We start from the raw sequence: 18,071 nt of genomic DNA on the forward strand, positions 1-18,071 counted from the left end.
AGAAAACCAGCAAATGCAGAGGCAGACAAGTTCTGAGGACACAAATGGCGCCATCCTCTTGATGGTTAAGTTTCTAGAATGTACATCGCTTACACTGATCAGCTTAGGGATCTGTGTGGTAAAACTGTTGCCTTACAGTGTGGGGTATTTCCTTCCTAATGCCAGGTAGGAGATGTATCTTTCTGGAGCCAGGGACATGGCTGGCTGTCTCCCTTGCCTTCTCTAGTTCTAGTGGTTCAGCAGACTCCATTTTTAACTGTAGGCTCTGAAGGCAAACTGCTTAGTGCTGTCTCTTTCACCTCTCACAGCCTTGGAGCCCCACAACCCCCTCCCATCCCATCCTGACACCTTCCAGTCCAAAAAGCCAGAGTGTCAAGGCTTTGAGAGCGCAGGATTCTGCTTCCTTGTTTTTCTGTTGGAGCAGAAGCCAGAAAATGAAACGGGAAACAGAGCAGAAGAGAAGGGGGTTGGGTGGCTGGGAAGGGAAGGGAAGGAGAAATTACAGCCAAGAGCAGCTGAAGATCTAGTCAAAGTTCTACCTTCTGAGGAAGGGTGTTTCAGCAAACACTTCTCTCAAAAGGACCCCTGTCTTTTTTACAAGCAGATTCTTCAGGAATTCTATATGGACAGACAGAACCTTGAGCATGCATGCCATTTTCTCCTGTGAATTCACAAAGCACGGACGGTAGTTCATGTCTCCGTTTTGTCTTTAAGGGCAGAGGGCTGCTAAGACTCTTAGAGAGTCAAGCCTCAACCTTGGGCCCTAGTCACAAGTGTGCCCAGAGAGGCACTGACGTTTCACTCAGAGGACTGGCAACAAATGTGTTGTTTCCGTGCTTAAAACTCTGGAAGAGTGACTTTGTTAAACTCCTGTTTTCTCTTTACCAACCATTAAAATGTGCCTTATACATTATTCACCTTACACACAAACATCCAAGGGGCAGCTAAGGTCCCAGGGCCTGAAATGATAGAAAGATACCGCTTCTGGCCCCCACCGAACTGATGTAGGCTAGTTTTCTTTGCTTGGAGAGATAGCGACCATCTCTTTGTTCCCACCCACATTTGTAGCTGTTGCAGAAGATAAACCCCTCCCTCAGCCAGGGCTGTGGCCAGAGGTTAACCTAGACCCAAGCTACGTTGAGAGGACAGATAACTGAAACCACAGAAGGCTTTGGAATCCTGAGAAACAAGAAATCCACCAACGGAGAAGGATTTATTATCTGTTTCCTTTAAGGAGGGTGCAAAGTTGTTCTAACAGTTTCCGTTACAGGGGTACCAACTGGCCGCTCCTCCCCAACAGCCGGTTTTGTCGAATTAGCTTCCTTTTTTTTTTTTTCTTCTTTTTTTGGCGCCAGTTCCTGGGACAGACACTGCTTGAGGGAGGAGTCCTCGGGGGTGTTCTCTGAGGTTTCCTTCCTCGTCCTATCCAGTCACCTGAGGTGGGACTGCGGACTGGAGCAGGGCAGAGGTCCTTCATAGCCAGAGGAGGGGAAAGTCAGGGGGATTCCCCTACTTTCTTCTCACCCAGGCACAGGGTACCGCTGCTTGCCACAAAAACCCCAAGGAGGCTTTCTTTTGCCTATTCATATTGTCTATTGTGTGTCAGGTCCTGTGCTGAGCTGATGTGGCGGGACAGGAAAGAACGCGCGGTTCTGGCTACAGTGAATAGGCCTGGGGCAGTGCCCGGTCCAGCCTCGGAAAGTCAGAGACTGCTTACGGCAGGGGACTGGGGCGAGAGCCCCGACTGGGAACGCAGCGCCCGCGCACAAACTGATGGCGAGCGAAGAGGCATACTCCTCAGGTGTCACCACGCCGGGAAGGTGCGACGCACGGCCTCGGCCCCCGCCCTAACCCGGGTCAACATGGCCGCCGAGGAGGGGGGCGGGGCGCTCCGAGTCCGGGCAGGAGAGGGGCGGGGCCGCCGTCGGCGGATCCAGCGCGCAGGCGCGGGACGAACGGGACCCGGATGGAGGCGCTGAGGTTGGAGCTCCGCGGGGGTGGTCTGGACGCGCGGGCGCGGAGGACCCGGCGCCAGTTCTGGAACTCTGGAGTTCTCCGGGGAGGGATGCTGTCAAATGGAGGCCGAGAGAAATTAGGCGGAGGCCGTAGAGTAGCGAGGGGCCCCGCCCCTCCGCCATAGCGGCCTCCGGCGCCGCCTCTTCCTTTGCGGCCTCCGGCCCTCGTCTGCTTCCGGCCCTGTTGCCTGGCCCGGCCCCGCGGTTCCCTCGGGATGAAGCCTTGGGCCGTGGCTCCCTTGGGGTGAGGGTCACTACCCGGTCCCGGGTAGGAACTGTGTCCGAAAAGAGCAGGCCTGTACGGGCTCCCAGTACCGCGAGGCTTAGCAGAAGGAGGCTCCGCGAGGCCTCTGGGTCAGAGCGCATCACCCATTGAGGAGATTAGCCGTACCCAGAGAGTCCAGGACTCCAGTTCAACAGATTTTCCCAGATAGGGCCCATCACCATAAGCTACCAGCAACAACATGCTATCGTTGGAGAAAGTACTGGGCTAGACCTTGGATGTCCTGGCTGGAAAGGAGTGCATACCCTTTGTGTTTATGGCAAAACGTTCCCATGACTCTGGGCATGGGTTTTAGAAAGCAGTGCACGAAGAGCTTTAAGTGGTGGGCGTGTCACTTGGCTCCCGTGAGCCTCAGTTTTCACATCCATAAAATGGCGATGGTAATTACACGGTCTTACCTGGTGTCTAATGAGATCTCTGGAGCCTATCTTACGGGAAAATTAAAGAATGAAACTAGTTGGTTCTAAGCATCCTGCCAGTTAAGAGTCTTATTTGGCAAGGGGCTTCTTTCAAAGGGGTGTTGGCAAAATAGCTAGAGAGGTAATTGTCTGTCTGGATTTTACTTGGTTTAACTGTAAATTGAGTGTGGGTTGCATCTCCTGTGGCCGCTGATGCCAGAGTTTGAAAGAGGGAGGGAATGAGAATCAAGATGCACAGGTGGATTCCGTACTTTTCCTTTCCCTGCCTCCCTTGTGCATGCGGAACAAAAACAAAAAATCATCCTAGGGCAGAGGAGTTGGGGGTGCGTGTTCCTGTGATATATTGGGGTTTAGTGAATCCAATGTTGGAGATATCGTGTGGAGTCAGAAAATACTGTTTCCTGGGGATGTTCAGACGCTTAACTTTAGACTGAATTGTTCTGAGTAAACCCACATGGAGTTGGGAGGTGAGAAGGGGCCTCCTTTTCTCCGGTCTCCTGGTGATGTAGTGAGCAGCAGGTGCCCCCTTGTGCCGAGGAAGGGGTACTGCCGCTGTTAACCAGTCTTGTTCCTTGGCGGAGTTTTTATTTTCTCTCATGCTTTCTGTGACTCATTTGCTTTTTTAAAAAAATTCTATTTTGTGTGCATATGTTTATGTATATGTGTGTGGCTACAGGTGCGCCATGGCACGCCTAAGTGAGGACAAAGAACAGCTTTGTGGGAGTGTCTTCTCTCCTTCAGTCTTGTGGGTCACTATAGTGGCAAGTGCCTCTGCCCGCTGGGCCATCTTGCTTTTTAACATGAAACAACACGATGGGAGGGGTGCTTGGACCAGTGATTTTAGATCGAGAGTCAGAGAACTGGTGATTCTCCATCCTGTCCTTCCTACTTCTGCTCTTTCAGAACAGATGCCCATTTACATGTTAGGTTCTGGGAATGTAGTTAAGATTCAAAACCCCTGTCCTCATAAGTAACAGATAGGAAGATAAGGATGGCAGGGCAAGAGGAAGTGAGACATAGGGCTGTCTAGTGGAATCCGAAAATTCCAGAAAGCAAGTGAAGCCTAAAAGTTTGGAGGATGTTAGTTGAGTGAGGGAAGAGGGGGCTCTGGCTCTTCTTGTTTAAACACAGTAAGAGCCATGACTGCTTTTAAATTGTAGGGTTTTTTGTTTGTTTGTTTGTTTGTTTGTTTTAAATGCCTTGATGTACATTCTGTGCCTCAGAATGGCATTGGGATTTTGTATGCGTTTGCTGCCACTCCCCCAGAGATGGGAAATCGGTATTTCTCCATCCCTAGTGGTCCACTCTGTCTTCCCCCTAAGTTTGTTTTAGCAGTGGGAGCTGGCCGGAGTCCTGCTGAGCTCTGGTTTTCTTTTCCTTCTCCACTTAATTTAACAGACCAACTGAACACACATCAGAGAGCGAAGCTGTCATGTGTAGTTATTACAGACTTCTAGGATGGTTCTGTGCCCCACTTTGGGGACTCTGGTTTGGTAATTCGTTTATTATTCTGGGCAAAAGGGAAAAGGGCACAGCCAAATAATAGCAGCCACATTGATTTGTGTGGTACCGTGTAGTTCAGTCCATTTTACCATGATGACCAGTCTGTGAGACTGGAGGGTGGAGAATAGTGTCCTGGTTTGCACGTACAGGACTGAGTCTCAAAGGGACTAAGGGACAACTTGCAAGTGACAGAACTGGGCCTTGAACCCAGGTCTCTGAATCCTACATAAATCATTTCAACAGGCTTTTAAAAGTTCTGTGAGCTTAGCTTTCCAGCCTTGTGCTTATCTGTGTATCACTTATCTGACTAGAATACAGTGACACCCAGTGGCCCATCTGTCTTCAAGATAAAATCTTCGCCCTGGTTACGTTTGCCACAGCAATGCTAAAGTGGGTGGCTCTTCTGGAGAAAATGGTATTGATTTGCTTTCGGCCTGTGTGTGACATTTTCTTCCTTGGGTGTTAGAATTTAGAACCCTGAGGAAGCTCAGTCCTGGTGGTGAGAGGATGGGGCTCCTGGACCCATCCCAGAAAGAGGTGCTGCGATTTGCAGTAAGCTGCCGCATCGTGACTCTAGTGCTACAGGTCAGTCTCTGGTCCTTTCCCTGAACATGCTCTTGCTATGTGACTGGGCTAGGAATGAAGAATAAGTGGTCCTCATCTCTCTACTTCCTGCTGTGCCTCAGCATGTGGTTGAACACATACAGACTGAGACCTGGCAGCTGGGAAGTGGGCAAGAGCCTTAAGCAGTGTATTGATCATTGTCTTACACATGAAGCAGCAGAGGCCCAGGCAGGTTAAATGATTTGTCCAAAGCTAAAGACCCCACACTCCCTAGCTCCCTACCCAAAGTAGAGGCTTGCCCAGCAGCCTTAGCTAGCTGATGGTCTTGCCAACAGAGAGACTTTTAAGGTGTGTGTGACAGCTCAAAGTATTACACAGGCCTTTCTTTCTTGGAGTTCAGTTTCTGTTACTTGAATGGGAGAGAGGAGCCATTTTCAAGTTCTGAGACCATGTGTGAATATCCACAGTACTGTCCCCTCCACTCCTTGTTGTCTTGGGCCCTCAGTTCTCAGTATGTTTGCCCTTTTACCAGTCGCTTCCCACAGGCTGCCTTGATACATACTTTAATCAAAATGGCACATATCTGAATTTTTTGGTGCCTAGTGTACTGCTCTGTACTTGAGGTCCCGAGTTTATGATTGTGAATGAACAGAGGCCACCACCCTAGAGTTGTTAAGTTGACACAGTGACATGTCTCCATATCACTCATATCTGGGGCTCCTAGCTGCTTCCTTTGTAGAAACCTTTTCTATCCTCCCCTATGTTTAACCCCCTCTGAGCTTCTAGGTCTGAGTCTTTCCTCCCCTATTATATGAAGCGCTTCAGATTCTGCTGACTTTGGGCATTAAAGAGTCTTCAACTTGGTACTGTTACCTGTGATTGTCACCCTGTCCCATCACTGGAGTAACGTGATGAAGAAACTGACAGAAAGAGAAATCCTTTAAGTGAGCTATGGTCTTGTTGCTAGGCTGGGGAACCTGACTCAGTTATGGCTCTGAACCAGCATCAGCTGAGCTCCTGGCAGAACCAAAGGAGCAATGCAGCAAGGCAGCATCTGGGAAGGGGAGCCAGGGCAGCTGGGTTCTCAGTCAGTGTGAGCTTGGAAACAGTGTATTTCCTCAAATCCCTGAAGTTCAGCCACCAAAATTATAGTAAGTACTTATTCCCAAAACTGTGCTAAATTGTAAGCAAAAGGTCATGTTTTCCCTCAAGTAGCTGACAACCTAATGAGGCAGAAAGACATATAACAATAAATTGATTTCATTCCCTCTCTCCTCACCCTTCCGGCTGTAAAGCTCGTGCTATCAGAGTATAGCCGTAGCTCCGCTCCGCTCCGCTGTTGCTGGCACCTCTATGACAGTTCCTCTCTGAAGGTTTAACTCCCTCACTGGCACCCTCTCTGGCACTGCTTCTGTTGATGTCTGCGGTTTCAGTAGTAAGAAGATGACATTCCGTGCCTGACCTCTCACGTCATCGTCCGGCTTCCTTTCAGGGATCTTTTTGTCACTGCTCCCAAAGCAGGGCTCCCTGTCCAGCTCCTGCCAGAGAACCTGCTTCCTGAACCTCTCTGACCTTCTCCTGTCTCTAAAGCTCACTCCATTCCTGCAGATCGGATTTTTTCACCCTCTGGCTTTGAAACCTGTGGAACCTACCAGGTTTCTTTAGCCTTCAGCTTCCTCTGTTACAGAGCTGAGTCTGCTCCATTGTGGTAATCATTCCCATGCATACGTACAAGCTGTCTTGTCCTGTTACCCCTGTTTCACTCATGAGACAAAAGTCGAGTCTTGGTAAATATCGTGACCTGCCTCCTCCATGCCTACACCTGCCCACTGAAAAATGCAAGTATATTAACTAGCCTTAAAAAAAATAAAAATGCTGGGCAGTGGTGGTGCATGCCTTTAATCCCAGCACTTGGGAGGCGGAGGCAGGTGGATTTCTGAGTTCGAGGCCAGCCTGGTCTACAGAGTGAGTTCCAGGACAGCCAGGGCTACACAGAGAAACCCTGTCTCGAAAAACAAAAACAAAAACAAAACAAAACAAAACAAAAAAACAAACAAAAAACCAAGATCCAGTGAGTGATTAACAGCACCTGGACGTCCTGACGAATCTCTGCAGCCTCTCACCTCCTGTTCTCTCAAGTGTGTTTGCACGGCAGTTACCTGGGGCTGGATGGAGATGCAGCACAGAGAGAGATTTTGTGCTTAACGTATGAGGCTCTGGATTTTATTTTCTAGCACCAAAAATTAAATATATAAAAATGTATTATCCAATTTAAAATTCCAAAGTCCAGTACTGGCAGGATGGCTCAATAGATAGCCACATGCCTCCAAACTTGAGTTTGGTCTCTGTGATCATGTAGTAGAGGGAGGAAACCAGCTCCACAAGCTATCCTGAAGTGTGACATGCATGGCACACACCCATACACACAAAGTGAATAAAAGTGTAGCTCTTTAAAATCAAATGCCCAGACTCTGTCCAGTCTTATTTTAAATAACTAAGAGAAAGGCCCCGGGGGCTGTCAGTGTTGTGTAAACTCCTGGTAGTTCTAGTCCACAGCCCGACTTTAAGCCACAATTTTTAAAAAAGATTTATTATGTATGAGTATTTTGCTTATGTGCATGTTGCATACCACATACATACAGTGCCAACGGAGGGCAGCAGATTCTTTGGATCTAGAGTTCCAGACAGTTGTGAGCTGCCCTGTAGGTGCTAGGAACCAAATCCTGGTCCTCTGTAATAGCAGCAGAGCCTCTCAACTGCCAGGCTCTCTCTCCAGGCTTGATGAGCTGTTGCAAATCCGTAACAACTTCCTCCAGTTCTTTGAAGTAGTAATTAATATTCCTAGATAAAAACTCAGGAAAATCAAATTGCTATGTCCTTCACCCTACTTACATATGTCGTGTGGCTTTAGTACTGGAACGGGAGGAACCTTCTCTCGGCTCACCTGTCCAGCAGCTGCCACCCGTTACCTGTCCAGTGTGCTTTCCTGCCTCCTGCATGCTCAGTGTTTTTTTTTCACTGCCTTATTTCAGTGATGTGCAGAAATTTATCTCTCACCACCTCCTCACCCCAATCAGGCCTGGTGACACACCCATAACCAGCACTGAGTATGCAGCGGGAAGGTCACTTGGCTCTCTTGCAGGTTGACCCTTGTCCCCCATACATGAGACTGTCCTTACTATACAGTGGTGGACTCACTACCCCATTTCTCCAGAACTTCATCCTCACCGCAAGACTCAAAATCCTCACCTTTAATCACAGCACTTGGGAGGCAGAGGCAGGCGGATTTCTGAGTTCGAGGCCAGCCTGGTCTACAGAGTGAGTTCCAGGACAGCCAGGACTGCACAGAGAAACCCTGTCTCGAAAAACCAAAAAAAAAAAAGACTGAAAATCCTCACATGCACAGTCTCCCTTTTCTGTTAGGTAGGCAGCTTCACTTACCCCTGTTCTGCTGAAGTAGCTCTTAATCCTCCCAGTTACCTCTAACGATGCTGTTGAAGTCTGTGGTCAGCTTCACTTCCTCTTACTGGGCCTGTCAGCAGCATTCAACAGTTTCTCTGTCATGGCTTTCACTTGGTTCTAAGACATGGTTCTCCTCTGGGCTTCCCACCCCATACTCCTCACTTTTCTTCCTGCTTGTGTACCTGGAACTCACAGCTATCTGCCTGCCTCTGACTCCTGAGTTCAGAGAGTCAAGGCTTAACAACATGCCTGGCTTTCTGCTTTCTCTCCATGCTGGATCCTCACGTCCTTCCAAGAGAACTGCATCCTCGTCCTTGATGGGCTCTGTCCTCAGAGCTCTTCTCTGCCTTTACCCCTCCCCAGGCAGGCTTCTTCAGTCTCACACTGAGGATGCTATTCCTGCTTCCATGTCCCATTGGGATGAATCCTAGTATAGCTTCTATTGTAGATTCGGGCATCTCCTGTTTGGATGACTTCTGTACTAGTGTTAAACTTAGAGTAAATTAGTTACCATTGGCGCTCCTTCACACACACAGACACACACACACCAACAAGTCTGTTCTTCGTATTTTATTAAGAGGTAATTCTTTTCTTTCAGTTACTCACCAACATCCTGGTTCTTCACCCCACAGGCACTCTTCAATGTCATCATCCCAGACCACCGTGCAGATGCCTTCTCTCCTCCCCGCCTCGGCCCCTCAGGCTCTGTGGACCGGCTTGTGGACGGTCTTCTGGGTGGTCTGTCCCGATGGGATGCTGAACACTTCCTGTTCATTGCTGAGCACGGCTACCTTTACGAACACAACTTTGCCTTCTTCCCCGGCTTCCCCTTGGTCCTGCTGATGGGGACCGAACTGCTGAGACCCTTGCAGGGCCTCTTGAGCCAGCGCAGTTGCCTTCTGATCTCAGTAGCACTTCTCAACTTCCTGTTCTCTGTGCTGGCTGCAGTGGCACTTCATGACTTGGGTTGTCTGGTTTTGCACTGTCCTCGCCAGGCCTTCTGTGCAGCGCTGCTCTTCTGCCTCAGCCCTGCCAATGTTTTCTTGGCAGCTGGTTACTCGGAAGCTTTGTTTGCCTTTCTGACATTCAGCGCCATGGGGCAGCTGGAGAGGGGCCGAGGCTGGGCTAGCGGGCTGCTCTTTGCTCTTGCCGCTGGGGTGCGCTCCAATGGGCTGGTGAGCGTGGGCTTCCTCCTCCACTCTCAGTGCAGAGCCTTTTGTTCTTCTTTGGTGGTGCTGAGCCCCTTGAAACAGCTCATCAAGCTGATGGCCTCTCTGTGCCTGGCAGTGCTCACAGTCGGCTTTCCTTTTGCCCTCTTTCAGTATTATGCCTACACCCAGTTCTGTTTACCAGGCTCAGCCCGCTCCATCCCAGAGCCCTTGCTGCAGCTAGCTTCGGACAAAGGCTACCGGCTTGCGGGAGGAAGTAAGCCCCCATGGTGCTCCTGGGATGTTCCTCTAATATACAACTATATTCAGAATGTCTACTGGAATGTTGGTCTTCTGCGATACTATGAGCTCAGACAGGTGCCCAATTTTCTACTAGCTACACCAGTGGCTGTACTGGTTGTGTGGGCAACCTGGACATATGTGACCACCCACCCTTGGCTCTGCCTTACACTTGGGCTGCAAAGGACCAAGGACAGGGAGACTCTGGAGAAGCCCCTTCCTGGCTTCCTCAGTCCGAAGGTGTTTGTGTACCTGGTCCACGCTGCTGCGCTGCTGATCTTTGGAGGTCTGTGCATGCATGTCCAGGTGAGGTGGGGTCCGGCCTGGGTGGTTGTGTGGGTACAGGTAGAACCTGAAGATCAGGGAGGACAGCTAGCTTTCTCACTCAATAGCGCATGCTTCATTTAGTCAACAGCTGTTAGAGCAGACAGATGTGATCAGATACAACTGTCACCCCCCCACGGAGGAGGATAGGTGAGGAGGATTTTAAGTTGAAGGTCAGCCTGGGCTACAAAGCAATTTTCAGACCCACATAGACTATCTAACCAGAGGAACACAAACCTGAGGCTTTTTTTGGTTCCAGAATCTAAATCAGAACATGAGTAGGACAAAATTATTGCTTTAGTGAGTCTCGTGATATGCACACAGAGACAGAGGTAGTGAGCAGGTAGCATTAGGAGCTAGGGATGCAGCTCACTTGGTAGACTGCTTGCCTAGGATGCAGGAAGACCTCAGGCCCTTCCCCAGTACTGCATAAGACTGCCTGCAATCCCTGCACTTGGGAGGTGGGGGGAGGGGGAAGGAGAGTGGAGCTCTGTGAGTTCCAGGCAAACCAAGGGTACATGGGAGAACCTACTTCCCTCAAAAAGACTAAGAAGATTAAGTTCACTCTTTACTACATAGTGAGTTTGAAGCCAGCCTGGGCCTTTGTGAGGCCCTATTTTTTTTTTTTTTTTTTTTTTTTCAAATTTTAGTACTGCTGTTAGATTAAAAAAAAAAAATAGCTGGGTGTCGGTTGCAAGGAGAACACCTTTCATCCCAGCACTCAGAGGCAGCCAGATTTCTTAAGTTCGAGGCCAGCCTGGTCTACAGAGTGAGTTCCCGGACAGCCAGGGATATACAGAGAAACCCTCTCAAAAACCAAAAAATTAATCCCAGTGGCTGGGTCTCTGAGTTTGAAGCTAGCTGGGACTACAGAGTGAAACCCTGTCTCAAAAAATAAAATCCACCCAGATATGGTGACAGACAGTTGTAATTCTAGTGCTTGGGAAGCAGAGGCAGAGAAATCATCCCCCAATTAAGGGCCAGCCAGCCTGGTGTTTACAGTAAGTTCTCAGCCAGCTAGAGCTACATATTGAGATCCTGCTCAAAAAACCAAAGGTTCAAGTAGAGTAGTGCACTTGTGCTTAGAGCAGAGCTTGTGTAGAGTATTTGCCTAGCATGTGAGAAGCCTTGAGTTCAATCCCCAGCTCTGAAATACAGGGGGAGTGAAATAGCAAGTATAGGTACTTGCTACCAAGTCTGATTGAACTGGGTTCTGCCTTGGAATCCACATGTTGGAAGACGGGAACTGACCACACACACTCAGTGTATTTATTGTGGATGTGGGAAAGTACTTAACCCACTAAGGAAGGAAGACATCATATTTAAATGGGTTCTAAAGAGTGAAAACAAACCAACTTCCCATATAAGAGGAATATAGGAGTGGAGAGGGGGCTAAATTGATGAGGTGCTTACAGCACAAACAGACTTTGCATCCTCAACTTAGCACCCACATAAACAGCCAGGTGTGGTGATGCTCACCTGTGCTCCTAGTGCTGGGGAGACAAGAGACAGGAGGACCACTGGTGTACTAGGCAGCCAATTTAGCAATATGTCCAGGTTCAGTGAAAAAACTGTCTCAAACATCAGTTCTCATATACATAGTTTGAGATCAGCCTGCACTACATAAAATTCTGTCTCTGAAACAAAAACTAGGGAAGGAATGGGCCTGAGCAAAGGTGTAAAGGCTATGAGAGGTTCACACTTCCCTCAGGGGAACTTGGGAATGAAAGAAGCTCTTGTTTACTTTCCACCAGGAACAAGAGACTGAGATGCATATTTTACTAGAGCAGACCCAGCTTCCTGGTTCTCCCAGCATCCCTCAGTCCCTACCTGGCATACCCTGCCTTCCCCAGAGGCTCCTCCTATATAATCCAGACTTTTTGGTCTGTCTGTCTCTCTTCCTCTCTTCTCCTCTTCCTCCCTTCTCTCTGCACATACTCGACCCTTTCTCTCCTCTCTCCCTCCCCTGTCCCCTCTTTTCCCTGGCAATTTCCCTGGCCTTGGTCCTTGGGGCTAGTGAACTCACCTGAATGCAGCTTCCCAATAAACCTGCCTTTATTTAGTATAATCTAATCTGGCTTAAATTGGCTCATTTCACCTTTGGTGGAGAAATAAGCCAGCAGTTCTCTTGGGAAGCTTCCCTAGTACACAGACTGCCCATATTGGCCTTTTAGGGTGTCTTGAGCACAGGAGGTAGTCCTCTTGTCCAGGGTTTGGGGGGGTGGGGTGGTGACAGTACAGGATCAGAGGTTTGATTTTATGTCCAATTTTTAAGTTCTAGGCTGTCTCCAAGGAAGTCTTGTCCCTACACTGACCATTTCTGACAATTTGTGATGTTCTTTGAGCCATGTAGTTAGGGGAAATAAAAGAATCACAATCTGTGTCTGCAACGGGATCCGCTTTGAAGTGAGTGCCAGGCAAACTTTGCCAGGAAGTGAGAGCGCTTGGAGACTTGGTTCAGAACTGTGAGATGGGAAAGGCTGAACTAAGAGAACCGAGACCTGCGGCTTCTCTCTGCTCTCATCCCTCGGGATAAGGAGCCTCCAGGTTCCTACTTCCAACACAGACTAAAGCGTAGAGACTGGGTAAGATTAGACCACATGGAGTTTTAGTATTGGCTGGCCCGTTATTGTGGTAATTATGCAGAGACTGATTATTGGTAACTGAAGGTTTGTCTGGCTGATGCACATACATCATTATTAGGCAGATGTGTAGCTTTTGCTGAATTTGCTTCTCCAGTGTGATTTTTGTAGTTGTCAGGCCTTGATTCTTCCAGCCACATCCCTGATGCTCCAATCAACATGGCTTTTCCAGGTTCTCACGCGATTTTTGGGCTCGTCCACTCCTATCATGTACTGGTTTCCAGCTTACCTGCTTCAAGATCAAGAACCCCTGTTGAGGTATGTAGACACAGCAGCACCTCAGAAACTTCTTGAGGAGAATTCCCCACCAGGACAAAAGGCCCCCAGAAACTGTGTCATGAAACTCTTGTACAACTGGAAGACCTGCTCTCCAGTCACAAAATGCCTCCTAGTCTACTTCCTGACCTACTGGCTCCTGGGACTAATTCTTCATTGCAACTTCCTGCCTTGGACTTGACCTGGAGTCTCAAGGGACAAGCTGGAAGCTAATTTAACCCAGGGTTTGAAAGCTATGAGACACACTGGCTGGGACTGCCTGCACACCCTTGAGAGCACCGTCCAGTGGGGTCTCCTCGTGTCTCTCTGGAGGCCAGTTAAGAAGGGAAAATGTGACCATAGGAGTCCCTTCTCATCCTGGGTGGGGCGAGTTTAGGGGAGTAACTTCACTGCCCAGTGGAACTGTCTCAAATCTCCCTAGTCAAAAAGTATCAGGCAGTCTTAAACCTACTACTGATCCATGTGTAAGCCTTTGTCTTTTTGTTTTTTGAGAGAGGGTTTCTCTTTGTAGCCCTGGCTGTCCTGGAACTCTGTACACCAGGTTTATGTAGATTCCAGGCTGACCTCAAACTCAGAGTTCCACCAGCCTCTGCTCCTGAGTGCTGGGATTAAAGGCAGGAGTCACTGCTGTCTGGCCTGGTGGATAAATGTAAGTGTTTGATCAAAGCACAGGCAAACCACCTGGTCTAGTCACAATGGTGGAGACAGTGCAGTGTGGTGACAGAAGGAAAGAGACTGCCTGCTCCAAATGAAAGCTTTCTCAAGTTTTCTTTACGGTGCAGATGTGTGCGTGTGTCCTACAGACTATGAAAATCTGAAAACTCCTTTTTGCAATGAATTACCTTTTTCTGGAGGAGGGGTGGTCAGGGAAGTTGACACAGGGTCCCTCTGTGTAGCTTTGGCTGTCCTAGACTTGCTATGTAGATCCGACTGGTCTTGAACTCAGAGATTCTCCTGCCTCTGCTTCTGCCTCCTGAGGGCTGGAAGTAAAAGAGTCTGCCCCACAGGCTCTACCGAATGAGTGGCTGTAAATTATGGGGCTGAGGCTAGAACTCGGCAGTAAAGCACGGGAGGCTCTACCTTCACTAATAAATGTCACTTGGATACAGCACAGATTCTGAATATTGGCTCCTATTCCTCAGTTTCCAGCTGTTTGGTCTAAAGCTACCTTCAGAGCTTTTACCTTCTCTGAAATTAAGGAGGAGACTCCTTCCCTGGGGTGTAGTTTAGGCCTTAAATCTTGAGGCTACCTTAAACAAATGATCACAGTCTCAATACCTGGAGGCTCACATGTGATGTAATTGAAAAGTCCTCCATTTCCTTTGATCAACTGGAAACAGCCTCCCCACCACCCCTGGGAACAACTCTGAATAGAAGCTGTCACGGGAGAGTAATGACACCTGGTGGAAAAGGGTAACCTGGGATGACTGGTTTTCCATTCTCAAAGATCACGCTTGAATGGTAGCATGAGTCAGAGGCACCACAACACAGCACTGATGGGGAACACTATAGCTAAGTCAGTCCGAGGTTGTCTGCAGGAGCATCCGCCCTGCTTCCTGGCTCCCTTTGCTCACTAATAGTAGTATGACTGACCCTGAGGAATGTGGTGACTCCCACCTATCTCAACACTCCAGGACGTTGAGCTGAGGCCGGAGTTGAGCCTGAGGGCAGCTACAGAAAAAGACCCTGTATAAATGAAAAAGCAGTGTCCCTGCTGTGCAGCGTTTGTGCACTTTTTGAGCCAGGTAAAAACTTGGCTGTGTCGTCATCCTTCTTACTCCCCATTGGGCCAAAAATTCCAATAAGCAGCATTCTTCAAAACAGATGGCAATCAGCAGTGGCTTCTGGAAAGCTGAGAGTTGGAATTTGGACACACTCCCTCCAACCGTGACAGAAAGCTCAACTTGCCAGCTGAAGGGAAGCTCCTGGCCGAGGCCCAGCACCCTCTGTGGGAGCCTCCAGCCAGCCTGGCCAACGAGCATTCCCACCCATCACCACGGCACTCGCACAGCCAAGCGTTTGGTCCAGAGTCAAATGCTACTGAAAATGTACACACAGATTGGGGCAGCCCTCTGCCTTCTGCCAAGACACCAAGTGCCCTTCTTGGCAAAAGACAACACCTCTCCCCTAGTGTCCCTCCAGCTGGCAGAGACTGCTGCCTCTTCACCGGCAGCTGCAGATCCTAGGACTCCCCCTCCCCCACAAAAAAAAAAAAAAAGTGCGTGGGAGGAGCTGAAGTCCTTTGGTCTCTCTCGGCTTCACTTTGCCTCCTTTTGGGGGGTGGGGTGGGGGATAACCAGAAGTGATTGTTCCTCAGCGGAGGGGTGACTGACCCCCGACAGAGCTGCTGCGGTCTCCCTGGTTTTGTCCCCAGAGCGCATCACTGGAGAAACCCTACACCTGGGGACCCCTGCTAGGTGCGCACACCTGGTGAAGGCCGGGCGTCTGGCCTGGGAGGCTGGCTGCTCGGCTTCTAAGCCATGGGCTGACTTTATGGCCAGCAGCTGTCCTTTTACCGGCCTATTAACAGTCTTTAATAGTCTGAGGGAGGAACTTGAAGGGCCCAAGGCAGGAAGCTTCCTGTTTACCCGAGGTCTAAGAATGCCACAGCTGGGTTGGGCGGCCACAGTTTCAGAGAGAAGTCATTTCCTTCTAAGACCCTGCTAAAATACAAACCAGACACTCAGAGGACTCCGAGGTGGATGTCTTTTTGTTCTTTAATGAAGGTGGGAAAAGAGGAAGCTTTGGCGGGTCTCTAGTCGTTCCACTGGGGTGGGGCGAGCGGAAGTCTGGATCTAAAAATGTAAAGTGTGGAGGCTTAAGAGATTTTAAAAGGATCCTTTTCACCAGTTGTTTATTAAAGCCCATTTTGGACTAAGGAAGGCCTAGCCACGCCTCCTGTCCTCAAGTATCTTTATCAAGTTGCTGGCCAGTACACAGCATTCATTAGGGAAGTGGTAAATCCTTTAAAAAGCAACATTTTAGTGTAAACACGAACATCCTATAGCACATGTGGAAGTCAGAATTGCCCTCTTGTTGAGCGTTAGTTCTTTTATTATGTGCGTCCTGGGGATAACCTAGGCATGTCCAGCTTGAGGACAGATACCTTCACCCACTGAGCCCTCTTGCTGTCCCAGAAGTAACAAATTCTGAAGGATAAAGGACACTTTCTGCTATCTCTCTTCCTACATTTTTTTATAATGAGAATAAACTAAAGGTTTAATTTGAAGATGGTGTGGTGCACACATGCAGTCCCTGCCCTTGTGAGGTGAAGTAGAAAGACTGAAATCCAGACCAGCCTAATGTGCACACCTTCAATCCTAGCACTTGGGAGGCAGAGGTAGGTGGATTTCTATGAGTTGGAGGCTATCCTGGTCTACAGAATGAGTTCCAGGAAGAACAGCCAGAGGAGCATAGTGAGACCATGTCTCAAAAAAAAAAGGGGGGGGGGGACTGGTTAAGAGTCCCAAGTCCTGTTCTTGCAGGGGACCCAAGTACAACAACCTGTAACTGTAGCTTCAGCAGATCCAACACCTAGAAACCTTGGCAACCTGTGTTCCCGTGTCCATTCCCACATAGGAACACACATACCACATTTTAAAATCTTAGGCCTAGAGAAATAGCTCAGTGGTTAAAAGTGCTTACTGCTGGGACTGGAGAGATGGCACAATGGTTAAGAGCACTGACTGCTCTTCCAGAAGTTCTGAGTTCAATTCCCAGCAACCACATGGTGGTTCACAACCATCTGTAACAGAATCTGATGCTCTTTTCTGGTGTGCAGTAATCATATAAATCTGGGGGGTTTTTTTTGTTTTGTTTTGTTTTGTTTTTTTGTTTAAGTGCTTACTGCTCTTCCAGAGGTCTAGAGAGGTTCCCAGCACCCTTGTTGGGCAGCTCAAGACCTCTGGTAACTTGAGCCCCAGGGGATCTGACATTCTCTGTTAGCTTCCATGAGCTTCTGGACACACATGACATATATTCACACACACACACATACACACTCAATATATATATATATATATATATATATATATATATATATGAATAAATACCTCTTCAAAGAGTTCAAAGCAGTCAGTGAGTATATTATTTCCTCCATCCCATCCCCTGGTAGAGTTGGCAGTGCTCAGGGTAAACCTGTCACACCAGCGCTGTACAGGTGAGCCACATCCCCAGCAGATGGGAAGTGAATTAGGGAAGAGCACTCAGCTTGAGGGAGCCAGGGAGTTACTGTAAGATCTGGCTGCAGAGCCAGCCCATCTGTACTACCTGTGTGCACTAGAGACACACAGAACTCAGTCTGACTTCTCTCAGCTCTGCTTTATACATAGCTGTCCCCTAATCTCCAAGTTCTTATCCATAAACTCAGTCACTCCTTATGGTAAGATAAATGTTATTTTGGGATTTTTTTTTTTTTGAGATATCTCATGATAGTCCTTATTGAGCTAAAACGCTACATAACCCAGGCTGGCCCAGAACTCTTCATCCTCCAGATTGAGATTATACACCATACACATCAGAGACAGTTGAATGAGGCAGGTTTTTAGTCTCAGAACTTGGAAGATAGAGGCAAGCAGATTTCTGTGAAGTCTAGGCCAGCCTGGTCTACATAGCAAGTAATATAGTATAGTAGTATACAATAGCCAGGCTTACATAGTGAGACTGTCTCAAAAGAAACAAAGAAAGAAAGAAAAAGGAAGAAAAGAAAGAAACACTTGGAAAAAGTGCTGAGTGTTGTGTTTTATAAAAAGAAAAGAAGAGGAGGAGGAATATGTTTTGTGGAGGTGTAGTCAGGTATGGGGGAAGGGTTGTTGCCCATGCTGAGGGACCAGCCACACCACAGTATAGAATAGAGATTATTCAGGGCATGGGGAGGGGAGTTGAGAGGGTAGAGGCAGAGAGAGAGAAGAGAGAGAGTAGAGGAGTAGAGGCTGCCATGAGCATGTGGAGACAGGGAGGGAGGGAATGGAGAGGGGGGAAGGGGCAAGACAACAGAGTAGGAGCAAGAACAAGAGAACAGAAGGGGCAGGCAGCCCCTTTCATAGTGAGTCATGCATACCTGGCGGTTGCCAGGTAACTATGGGGCAGAGCTTCGACAAAATGCTAACACTGAGTATATTGACTTTTTCCATCAC

General features: G+C 48.6%; 1 protein-coding gene across 9 annotated transcripts; it reads left to right on the top strand.

The window, feature by feature from the left end:
* The first annotated feature begins 1,195 nt into the window (after window positions 1-1,195).
* Window positions 1,196-14,058, top strand: Pigv (phosphatidylinositol glycan anchor biosynthesis class V). Of its 9 annotated transcripts, XM_076934020.1 has the most exons (5): window positions 1,881-1,980; window positions 4,687-4,805; window positions 8,879-8,984; window positions 9,600-10,000; window positions 12,833-14,058. In XM_076934020.1, the coding sequence occupies exons 2-5, from the start codon at window positions 4,728-4,730 to the stop codon at window positions 13,115-13,117; spliced, it is 870 nt and encodes a 289-aa protein (XP_076790135.1). In that variant the 5' UTR covers window positions 1,881-1,980; window positions 4,687-4,727; the 3' UTR covers window positions 13,118-14,058. The 9 variants fall into 9 exon arrangements, with proteins under 9 accessions (XP_034358838.1, XP_034358832.1, XP_034358836.1 ...); XM_034502941.2 differs by lacking the exons at window positions 1,881-1,980; window positions 4,687-4,805 and adding exons at window positions 1,224-1,439; window positions 1,607-1,820 and having other exon boundaries at window positions 8,879-10,000; XM_034502945.2 differs by lacking the exon at window positions 1,881-1,980 and adding an exon at window positions 1,680-1,820 and having other exon boundaries at window positions 8,879-10,000.
* Window positions 14,059-18,071: the final 4,013 nt, after the last annotated feature.

The sequence above is a fragment of the Arvicanthis niloticus genome, chromosome 5, assembly GCF_011762505.2.
Source record: "Arvicanthis niloticus isolate mArvNil1 chromosome 5, mArvNil1.pat.X, whole genome shotgun sequence".
Taxonomy (NCBI): Eukaryota; Metazoa; Chordata; class Mammalia; order Rodentia; family Muridae; genus Arvicanthis; species Arvicanthis niloticus.